An 11,851-nucleotide genomic window follows, 5' to 3' on the forward strand; every position below is an offset into this window, starting at 1 on the left:
AAGGTTAAAGATATAAGCAGCTGGCCATAAGTTTATTGATCTTTTTTGTTTTTTTTAATTTGGGTAGGAATAATTATGAAATAAAGTGCACCTGATAGATACAAATTTTAATATTCTATTATTTCACTGGTAAGAACAGAGATGAAAATATTGTCAAGAAAGAAAATAGTAGCTATTTCTGTCAAAGGAAGTTTTTTGCACTTACTTTACAAAAAATGATTTCAAAGCCTGTTTCAGGCTGAAAAGGTAAAACTTTTTATGAACATTCTGGTAAATTTTACTCATTTAGATGAATCTGTAGGTTTATACAGATAAATATGTATGATGTTAGGAATCACATAAAGCTTACTCATCCATGAAAGAAGCTCAACTTAATGCTGAAACGAGGCCCCCACTGCAATGTAGGTGGCATCACTGACTCAGTCTGAAGCATGCTCAATTATGCAAACAGAATATGAAATTGTGAATGACCTTAAAAGGGTTGTTAAACACTAGCAGGAGGAAAGGAATGAAAAAACTAGAAAGAAAGATCCTAAGGTAGAAATTCTGCAAGTAAATTCACTTAAAAATAATATTTAGCTCTATTTATTGTTTATAATGTAATAGAGGGTAGTATTATATAAAATTTGAAAAGATACTCAAAGATAAAAAAGAAAATAAAAAATTGTAATTTGTATTATTTAGAGATAACATTTGGTGTCTACCTTCCTAACATTTTTAACTTGTGTATGTATTTATTTTTAGGGAGAGAGACATGAACTTGATCTTCTACTTACTTATGCTTTCCTCTGTTGTTTCTTATATGTGTCCTGACTGGGAATTGAATTTGCAACCTCGGCACATCAGGACGATGCTCCAACCAACTGAGCTACCTGGCCAGGGCAGCTTCCTGACATTTTAAAATACTTTTATAGTGTGTATATAATTGTATGCATCGTAACTTTCCTCCCCGGCTTTTTAACTTAAGAAAATATCATACATACCACCCCTTTTCAGGCCTAGACTTTGAAAACTAGATTTCTTCTCTGGACTTTGCCCCAAATCTCGGCATCTCCCAAATATTTAGTACAGTATATTTGATTTTAAAATGTCATTAAGCTGGTTCTCACCGAGATAATACAGTTAGGAGATCACTGTTCTTCAAGCAGTCAGACAAGTTACCCACAGCAGCTTCCAAAGTCAGGAGTGCTTCCATTACATAACCCTGCAAAACATGCAGAAACAACATTCTCGACAGCTTGTAACCACCATTCACTTCCTGGGCATACATGTAATTAATGTAAACTTTATTCAAATGATATTAATATCATTGAAAGCTGGATGGTAATTGCTACCTTAATTTACAAAATTTAAAAACAAACTCTAAGGGCCACTGAAGAAATTCAGGTGGCTCAGGAGTTAGCTTTATTTTCTGTTTACAAGATAATAGGAATAATATATAAAATTTGAAAAAAATACTCAGAGATATAACGAAGAAGATGAATCAGTTTCATTTGATATTCAACAGGGAGGGTTAAGGCTGCAGATGACAGGCACGGAGGGCATTTGCAATACAGAGTTGCAGTGTCTGAAGGCAGAAATTAACAGATGTAAGGCCTGTGCCTCGGTGGCAACTTAAATAGCACTTCTGATGACCAGAAGGAGGAAAATGAGCTGGAGTACATATATGCAGGCTTCCTGTGACGCAGGCACATTTCTGATGGAAAATAAGGGCTTGGCCCAAGCTGGGCATTCCCAGAAGGAAATGCCCCTGGCTTTCAACCTGCCCAGGTACCCAGTCTCTGGGCTCTACCTACAAGGTCTTGTGGCATCTACTCTCTCCCTTATTTCTTCAGCTCTTCCCAATTTTCTGAAGGCTGACCATGCAGAGAAGGGTAATTAGTGCTTTGCACAGATACGATGGAGATCCCTTCTCTTGGTGGGGAGATTGCACAACTAAGTTAGAGGCAAAAAGACAAAACGGTATTTTCCTATCCTCCACCAAAACCACCAGAGACAACTCAAAGAAGAGCGTTCAACAACAAAACAACAAAGAAGACTCATCCAAGAATGTTCAGTTGTTAGCTTGAATAAGACAGACAATATCTGTGGAGATTCTAGAACGAAACTTCTGGGAATGACTTTTGTAAATATAAAAGTCAACCTCTAAAATTTTTTAATGAACTGTACATATCCGAAAGGCCAGAAAACTAGGCAAGAGAGACAAGGGTCTGAGAAAGCTGTTAATTCCTTCTCTCTAAAGTGAGAGAAAAAGGATGCGTTTGGTGGTTTTTCCTTTCCTACCTGAATCTCATCGCCATGTTCCCCAATCACCTCCACCAATCTTGAGAGAAGGTCAGACAAGGCATGCGCTGACAGAGGTTGTTTGATGGCCCGGAATATCTGGAAGGACCGACAGGCATAGTGCCTTGAAGAGCTTGCGAGGGCTGTCTGCAATGCAACCTCACTCAGGTGCTGCTCCAGACGGAAGCCTACAGCAGCAAGAGGCCAGAAAGCAGGTCAGCTGCCACTCTGCAAAGTCTGGGGCAACATTTATCCAAACGTTTGAAACAGGCTCACTGCACAGGGCTATCTCCTAGCAGTACTTATGTAAAAATTAACAATAAAAATAAGAACCAAATACACAAATTTTAATATATCTTACGGAATACAGTGTAGTAGAAATATTCAGAAGTGTTGGAGAAAGGTGGTCCTGGTTTTGAACTAGAAGTTTTCAGACTCTGGGAAAAAGACTTATTCTCTGTGCACCTGTTTCCTTACCTTTAATTTTTGAATACTAGCATTCATTTCACAGAATTTTTGTGAATATTCAAGAACTTTAAAGTGCTAAGTAAAGTGCTTAGACACACATGTGCTTACAAGTATATTCCTATTTACCACCTTTTTAGTTCTCTACAATATTTTCCTGTGCTACTTTTTAAATGGGATAGTCTTACTCCTTTTATTTTTTATAAGACAGCTTGTTAAAAAACAAATGTTCTGAGCACTTCTGTATGTAGAAGAAGTGAATCCAGTCAATTCTAAACACAACCAAGGCCTGGACCCAAGTCTCTGCTCCTCAGAATGGCTTATAAATGTACAGATATGAAAACGTAGACACTGCAGAGAAGGCAGCTGTGGATTAACCTTCACCAGAATAAATATGTGTTTATTCCTCCCAATAACATGGAAGGAATCTCAGTCATCAGAAAAGCATCTGACCAGAGGGAAATAAGAATGTGAGAAGCCCATAAGCGAAGTCTGGGCTGTTATGCTTTTCACTGGCTGCGCCTCTCTGCAGGGAGGAAACCAGGCTACAAGGGTCAGAGGACGTGGTGTAAACAGTGATTTTCGATCGTCTCTTTGACCTGGAGGGCTCTGCGGCACATCTGGTGGTGACGTGAAAGTGGATCAGGAGGAATAATTCAGTGTTATTCTTTAGTTGCACTTGGCTGCTCGACCTTAGGGACATGTCGATGATATGAAAATGTTCCTGCAGAGTGAATGGAGGGTCCTGGGAAATGGACTCAGGCAAACCCAGAGTGCTAAATGCAGGATGAAACCCAGGCAGGCACATCAACAACTTGTGAACGGGTCACGTTTCAAAATTGTTCAATATGTTTTTATTTTGTTTTTCAAAACATGTTTTCGTACTTAAACATTTTATATGTAGGGTTAGTGAACAAAACTTTATTTATATCATTATGAGCTGAAGACTAGGACTCTACTGGGAGGACTGCAGACTCCACCTCCATATGACAGTGGCCCTTAAGAAAAGCTCTTTAATGTGTGGCATCTCCCCTGCTACACAGCAAACCTGTGTCTCCTGGGCTTCCTTGCAGTTTGGTGGGACCTTGTGCCTAAGTTCTGCCAGTGGGATGTGGAAAGAAACATTGGATACCACAAAGGCCTAGTGCGTGAGTTCCTCCAAGTAATGCTCTCCCAGCTCATTCTCTTCCTGTTGCCCAGCAGGGACCTCTGAGCCAGGTGACAGCAGAGCTACAGGATTGCAGGGTCTCTAAGCACCAGATGGAAAGTTGCCTGGTCAGCCTCCACCCAGCTGTTGTCTGACCCGGAAATAACTGACTGTATTCAGTGTTTGAGCTCTGGGAGTTACTTGTTTCAGCAGCTATGTTACCCTAACTAGTACAGGTGTTTCCAGGAATACACTGTATCATGCTGTAGTGGAAACAGGCAGAAAGCAACAATGGAAATGATACTGTAGTGGGTAAAAATATCTTGGGTAAGGTATGAAAAGATACCCACACCTGCTGAGAATATAGTGTAAGGCATTCATATGTTTTTTACCTTTTTATTAACTTCGTACAATTAAGATTTTTAGGCAACTAAATAGTTCACACATAACAGTAAATTTCTTCCTTTGGACTATGTACAATTTTAAGTGACTTTTAAGTGGGGGGAGTCCTTTTATTAAATGACTCAGAAGATGTCTTCACACTTCAAAGAAATTCCAAAGGGGAAATGCAAGACTAGAAGTCTAGACCGTGCTATTTCTGGAATGATTTCCCTATTTCTGTGTATTGTTATTTTTGTTTCTTAAGTAAGTATCCTCTGATAACACAAAGAGATGCAGCTAATCTGGAATGTTTCAACTTGTGACACATGCTAATTATCAGAGCAGCTGGGGAACCAGTGAACCACAGTGAATGTACGTCCCGCCAGGTGTGTGGCAAAGGTAGAACAGTCATTGCATTGGGCTGAAAAGCCACATTTAAATTTCACCACACATGAGCTCAAGCCAAGTTGAATCCAAATGCAATTTACCTAATGCCTTCAATATTATAATGCTCTTATTGTCTAACTAAGAATCACACTGGGTTAATAAAACTCAATGGTCATTGGCACAGGAAATGTTAACAACTATTTTTAAAGTCAAAACCATTTTATCACAAAATTTTGTTTTTTAAACCAATTTGCAAAAGTGACAATTTCTCACAGTTGCATCTATACTCAACCAATTAATAAGATTTATTTCTCATAGCCCTCTGTGGATAAAATTATTATAGGCACAGTTTAGTTCTAGAGAGGTAATGATGTGAAGAGAACAGTGACTTTGGGGATATTAGTAGATAGAATATAATGCGAGTATACATGACATTATCAGTTTGTTAGGCACAGCTGAAACAAATTTCAAAACTCCCCTATGAATATTCTTCTGCTATCGATGCCAAATTCAGAACTTTATATGACATATATCATACATATCACATATCATATGTATATAGTATGGTATGAGGTGGGCAAAAGTAGGTTTACAGTTGTGAGTACATGAAACACATAATTTATTCTTATATTATTATTCATTCTTTCATTATGTATTTTTCTTTTTTCATATATATATTTTTAGATTTTATTTATTTTTAGAGACAGGGGAAGGGAGGAAGAGAGAGATGAAAGAAACATTGATGTGTGAGAGATACACTGATCGAGTTGTTCCTAACTGGGGACATGGCCTTCAACTCAGGCATGTGCCCTGACTGGGAATAGAATCAGCGACCTTTTGGTTTGGGGGCTGGCACTGAACCCACTGAGCCACACCAGCCTGAGGTAACTGTCCATATGTGCAACTATAAACCTACTTTTGCCCACCCCTGTATATAGTATAAAGTCTGATATATACTATATGTGACATTTAGTGTAGTTATATAGTGTAGCCATGTGGGGAAGAATGAGTTAGATTATAGGAAAATGCTGAAAGTAGAAGAAATTTGGGGAAACAGGATGAAGTACCTGATTTAGAATCTTTAAATACAGACAAAACATGACGTAGAAAATTTGTGAGTTGTTCAGCACTCTTTGAATTTTGATTTTTGGGTGTGATGTCTTCATGGCACCAAAGTGGACCAAATGCCCTGAAACAAAACACACGCAATGTCAAGAACAGAACTATCATCTTGTATTTTGAAAACTGTTGGTAACTGCTCTGCCTGGTTTCAGGAGTTGTAACTGCTCCCCATGGCTAAGGCTGAGTGAGTGACCTCTGGAATGCGAGCCACTAAGGAGACAAAGCTTGTCTCTGGCAGCAACGTTGGTTCTGCTTTATCCCCCTGCCCCCAGTGCTTGGTTGGTTAGTCAGAGGCAGGTAAGACCACTTGAGGGGGGGTCAGTCAGACACAATCACTTGGGAGGCCATCAAGGGAGGACTTGGGGGGCTGCAACAAAGAGGGAGTGATGGACCCTCACCCCATGGCTATTCTGACATAGCCCAAGTTGCCATGTCCTCTGGGAGAAGTGCTTCCTGGCTCTAATCCACTTAAGCCTAAAAACCTATGATGGGGAAGGCAGTGCAGCCCTTTCTGGGCTAGAGTAGGATCTGGGGTGATCTGGCATAAGAAAGAATTTCTAAAGTCCCGTGAAGGCTGCTTTGCCAAGAGTGCTTTCACTCATATGATAAGGGTCCGAGCAGGAAATGAGTATGTCTCCCAAAGTTTTTGCAACCCCCTTACCTGACAGACACTGACTCAGACTAAGCCCTCAGATCTCTTTGAAATGTTATCTACTGTTTGATCCTTGCTGCCTGACATTGATTGATGAGCTTTACCTGTATTCCTGTGTATTACAACCCAATAAAAGCCATTGAGGAAGGGGCTCTTGGTTCTTCTCCTCTGACAGACTGACCACCTCTCCTCCCCAAGCAGAGCATGTCTTGGTAGTTTCACTTTCATCCGTGGCAGATGGGGGACTTTGCAGGCAAAGTTGCCCCCACAGAAAACCACCTATGCAATTTTTAACTCCAACATTGAAAAATGTATATTTAAAATGTCACTAATTTGGGGGTGAATTTTAGTCTTATAAGGCTTAAGAGCATAAGCAAAACTGATCTACCTAATTTTTTGGAGATATATTTCTTGTTTTACTCACAAAACCAAAACCTCACAATAATTTAATCAGAAAATGAAAACCATTCAATTCACCAGAATAGTTTGTCACATAGTAGATGTTCCATAAGTGTTTGTTAAATAAAACAATGTAAAGGTGTAAATAAAATATAGATTTACACACAGACTCATTTTTCACATGTCAGCATTTGGAGAGATAATGTTTTTATTAGGTTACATCATCAGGTCACCAAATACTGTGGAACCAAATTGAAAATACAGCCTCTGTTGTCTACTTGTTTTTTAAATGATTATAAGATTGAGCAAGATGTGAGAACTCCCGAGACATGGCGTTGAAAATGGTGAGTGGTGACAATAGAGCATTCGGGTGTCTGAAGCACCTTCCTGCGTGTGGGTACCATCAATCCCTTCCTAAGTTTCCTGAACATTGAATCTCGCATGGAGCTGATAGTTAAATGGAATACCCTGAATCATTAACTGATGAAATAAAATGCTTTCTTTTTCATTAGTTGATGCATTAGTTGAAGAAAGAGAAATCATGTGAGGTATCAGATAACGCAAACCGAGACTGGATTCCTGGTACAACAGCACATCCAAGTCAGAGGTGAGCATGCGGTTATACAAATACTGGACCTCGGAGTAGTAGAAATTCTGAAGCTAAATTGTGCATTAGAATAACAGAAGGCCTAAAAAATTAGATTGCTCTCACTTTTTCTTGATTTTGATTTATTATTCATCTGGTTCCTTCCCTGATAGTACATACAGGTTTCCTGGCTAGGTGAGTGTTCTAGGAACCCATCTGTACAGTATACCAGCTGGCACTGTTGTGAGAGGCTGCATTCAGCTTCAATGAATTTTTTCTGAAGACTCTTTCAGTGTGTTTGTGCATTCATGATGGGTAATTTATAAACATACCTGCCCACACTGTGCTGAGTGTTCAGCAGTTTTTGACCAAAAATGACATGGCCCCTATGCATCCAATATCATCCCAAGCAACTTTTTTTTGTGTTCCCAGATGAAAAAAATCCTCAAAGGGAAACATTTTGCTGATATGGACAAGGTGAAACAAAAAATATGGCAGAAGCACTAAAAGGCATCAAAATTTATGTGTTCAAAACTGACTTGAGCAGTGGAAAAAAGGTCTTGATAGGTGTATCACATCAAATGGAGAATACTTTGATGGTGACTAAACTTTAAATGTGTAAGAATAAACACACGATTTTTTCAAAATAAATTTTGGGTTTGTTTGGGTCCCCCCTTGTACACAAGCTCCCCTTTGCCATCACTGGTGACATCAGTGAGATCTTGACAAGTTCTGCCAGTGTCAGCTTTATACACAGGGCCTAGCAGACGCAATTTAGAAGAGAAAACAGGACTTTGCTTGAACTCTGGGCTCACTTTTCTATCTGTGTGGTTTTTAAAAATGGCATTTTCTTAAAACTGACCTGAAAACAGTAGCTTGTCTGTTTGCTGTCCTTACCTGGTCGTCAGAAACTCAATGAGTTTGTTGGCCTTCTCATCTGTTTCAGCAGCTGTGTCCACATCTTCTACCTCTTGGGTCATCTGTGGGAGGTTCCCGCTGCTGCCTCCCAGACTGATGCTGGAGGAGGTGGAACTGGAGCTCAGTCCTGAGTCTGGCACTGGTGACGACTGGTCCTCCCTCAGGAAGTCAAAACCACCTGGTTGAGAAGAGGTCAGTTGAAGTACGCTGGTCAGGGCATGTACTGAGATCGGTGTGAGCATACAGAAGTGTGTGGGTATCTCAATTTCTTAGAGAAAACATTTGATTTTGGCTATGACTATGATTAAAACAGACTAAAAAATCTACCCTTGTTTATGGAATAGTTGCACTGCTACACAGATCAGAGTGGGTTTGGCAATAGGAGTATAACGGCATTATGCATTGTCAGATAAGTTTCTACTATAGGGTTTTAATTGAGATTTACTGCGAAAGAAGTGGTGTGTGTATGAATGTTCCACTATACATCTGGACCTAGCTACTGTTAATAAATTATGCCTGGATATTAGACTACTTAGACATGAGAAATGACACCATTTTTGAGGCTACCAGTCATTTAAGGATGATAACTTATACATCTTGCTTTTCAGTTAATGTGTCCAGAATCACAAATATTTTTGCATGTTTATTTTAACAAAGTGTGTATCATGTTAGTCAGAGACATATGGTATAAGAAAATATTTTGATATTTTCCCACTTTGTATGTGGTTCACATTCTACATTTCTAGATGGGTTGTGGGTTTCAAAATGTATACACAATTTCCCTGTACTTAAAAGTCACAATAAGCACATAGTTCTGGTGCATCTGACAGATTGTGAATTAGGAGAGAGAAGCCCTAGGTCAGAATATCATCTCTTCCATTTATTGTACAATCTCAGGAAGTTTATATGACTTCTCTTACCTCAGTTGTGCATTATGGTAAGATAAAGACATTTTCTATCACAGGTTCTTAGTGTGGATTTGAAATCAACAACAGTTGAAACAAGGCATTCAGTAATATTACACAAATGTTTATGAAGAAGAGACTCTCCCCAAATCTTTTGTGCACCTACCTATTTCAAGCGTGCTACAGAGTCAGTTATTCAAGTTATTCATTGTTTGTCTTGCCTATGGATACTGTGTTTCATTTTGTAAATCTCCACTCTAAACCTATTGATGCTACATCCCTGGGATAGTGAAGAAAAAATGATGTACTCAGAGATACACAACTTAACAGACATTATAATTTCCTCAGCCTAAAGGCATGTGCTTAACAGAAAACATCTTTATTCTGAAGAGTTAGAATTGCCAAAACACTTCAGAGTCTCTAAATATCTACAGAAAATAGAGTTTTTTTTGTCTCTGAAAGGTATTGATGGATTATTTTCAATTAAGTGATGTGTGGTTCACTATAAATACCCTGTAATAAAACAATAATAATACAGAAAAAATATTTGAAAATATTCAATAATGAAGAGGTCAGTGGTTTTTCCACCTTAGGCTTAATGACTTCATATTTGTTTTCCAAAAACTTAAATTAACATCTCTCAGAGGACAAGGCAGTGCTGAGTACCAGTGACGAATAAAAAGTACAATTTCAAGGTTATAAAGACAGTACATTGTAACATGAAACACCATACCATATCCAATACCAATGTAATATACAAAATAATTAGGTAAAAAGGTAGCCACAGAACTCTGTTATTTCATCTTCATTTTAAGATATTTAAAGTGCTCTGATTCCAAGTGAGAACCACTGGTCAACCCTTTTGGAAAAGTTTTCATGAACAGCTGAATATAACAGAGTAATTGCTTTGACTCAGCTAATGCTTTCTGATCTCATTTCTAAGAAAAAATGTTTGGTTTCAAACCAGCAGTGGTTTTTAATAAATTTATACTCATTAGGGCCTTCCAGAAAAGTCAGTCATTTAATAAAAATCAAAAAAATCCTTCAGAGAAACCAGAAGGAACACAAGTAAAATATCTGGCACCTTGGCAATGACACACTCTCAAGGCGCTGGGTAGGCCGCTGCTCCCTGCCTTCTCACCATTCGGGGCTCCAGACTGACGCTCTTGTTCAACGGACATTTAAATTTTTAATGTATTGATAGAAACATATTTAGTGAGAGCAGAAACACAGAAGAAAACTATATTTGAAAATATTTCATTTCTTGATATTTGACTTGGAGAAGCATGTCAACATCTAGTGAAATGGTGCCTGTTTACCGAGCTGCTGTTTTATTACCTGCATAACTGGGGGAAGAGCCTTACAGAAGGTGACTTAGGCTCCACTGACACCTTTGGTAAACTCTGAATATGTGACCGTCTCTCAGGCCTTTCTCAGCCACACCTCGTTCTGTTACCTGTGTAGAGATACTCAGGTTGATAAGCTGGCTGAACTGTTAGAGTCTTCGTTTCCCCCATCTCCCGAGTCTGTAGGAGCACAGAGGCGATGGAGTGGAAATTGCTGTTGCAGGAGAGTGTAATCAGGAGGTGAAGAAGCAAATTTTTGCTGTGTTCAAAGACTTCAGGCCGGTAATGGTCTAAACCTGGAACAAAATATAGAATCTTAGTATAAACAAATTTTAAGTCTGTTTAGATTCCAGGGATAATAAACATTCCAAGATACCTAGGGGGAAGAACATCTTAAAAGAATGTCTAGTTCTTTGTTATTGTGTATGTTACCAACATAAAGAATTTGGTCTTAGGGAAAATAAAATGTTTTATTCCTTAAATCAAATGTTCTCATAAAATGCTGATAGATGGCCTTCCCTTGACCTGCTGGCATAGTTAGCAATCCTCCTTCTTGGGGCTCTCTTCCTTGGCTCTCCCTGCCTGTTACTGAGAGATTCTAATTCCATTCATCTCTCCATAAATGAACTCCCTGACTGTTTGGTCCTCTTCCCATTTTTGCTCTGCATCTTGGGTATGTTAAAGACTGTAGTGCACTGTGCTCTAGATTCTTTCTCTCTATGCATCAAACATGTCTGATGGCTTTAAATTGATCACATCCAGCCAAGGACCTTCAAAGAAGCCCAATTTGAGTTGGATATCTTCATAGGTATAGCATGAATGAGATGCCACTCTATTCATGTTATAGTCATAGGACAATTTCAAACTTGCCTCAAATTTTAGAGCAGATGTCACAATAAGGCACTGAAATGTGGAAGAGGCTAAGTATTTTTAAATGAGGACCACAGATTTCAATGTACAAGGAAAGCTCCCTAAATTACCTCCACAGAGTTTGGACCTATTGGCTAGAATGCCTCTAGGATCCAGTCTTACCTAAGAAGACAGCATGAAGTAACAATGGCAGGTGAAGAGCCCAGTCTTCTCTTACACTGTGATCCACCACCATCTCAGTCATAAAAATCACAGCAATATTGCACCTAATCAATGAAATGACAAAACTAATGCAACTTCTACAGAGGACGGAAATACATGTATGTATAGATCATTAAGTCACAACTAAATACAACACTTAAACCTTCCTGAAGAACTATGTAAGACCCT

At 38.9% G+C, this 11,851-nt stretch overlaps 1 protein-coding gene across 11 annotated transcripts in view; it reads right to left on the minus strand.

Annotated features, from left to right (window-relative positions):
- FRY (FRY microtubule binding protein) overlaps positions 1-11,851 on the minus strand; it is a 540,321-nt gene that overhangs the window by 104,490 nt on the left and 423,980 nt on the right. For all 11 annotated transcript variants that reach the window (XR_008392915.1, XM_053672872.1, XM_053672873.1 and 8 more), the window contains 6 exons: positions 11,624-11,727; positions 10,702-10,887; positions 8,320-8,518; positions 5,731-5,852; positions 2,284-2,471; positions 1,110-1,204 (listed from right to left, as the gene is read on the minus strand). Coding sequence is in view for 10 of the 11 variants with exons in the window: in XM_053672872.1 (XP_053528847.1) it covers positions 1,110-1,204; positions 2,284-2,471; positions 5,731-5,852; positions 8,320-8,518; positions 10,702-10,887; positions 11,624-11,727 (894 nt within the window). In the remaining variant the exon portion in view is untranslated. The remainder of the gene's footprint in view (positions 1-1,109; positions 1,205-2,283; positions 2,472-5,730; positions 5,853-8,319; positions 8,519-10,701; positions 10,888-11,623; positions 11,728-11,851) is intronic.

The sequence above is a fragment of the Artibeus jamaicensis genome, unplaced genomic scaffold, assembly GCF_021234435.1.
Source record: "Artibeus jamaicensis isolate MK-2021 breed Jamaican fruit bat unplaced genomic scaffold, CSHL_Jam_final contig_793, whole genome shotgun sequence".
In the NCBI taxonomy this organism is placed as follows: Eukaryota; Metazoa; Chordata; class Mammalia; order Chiroptera; family Phyllostomidae; genus Artibeus; species Artibeus jamaicensis.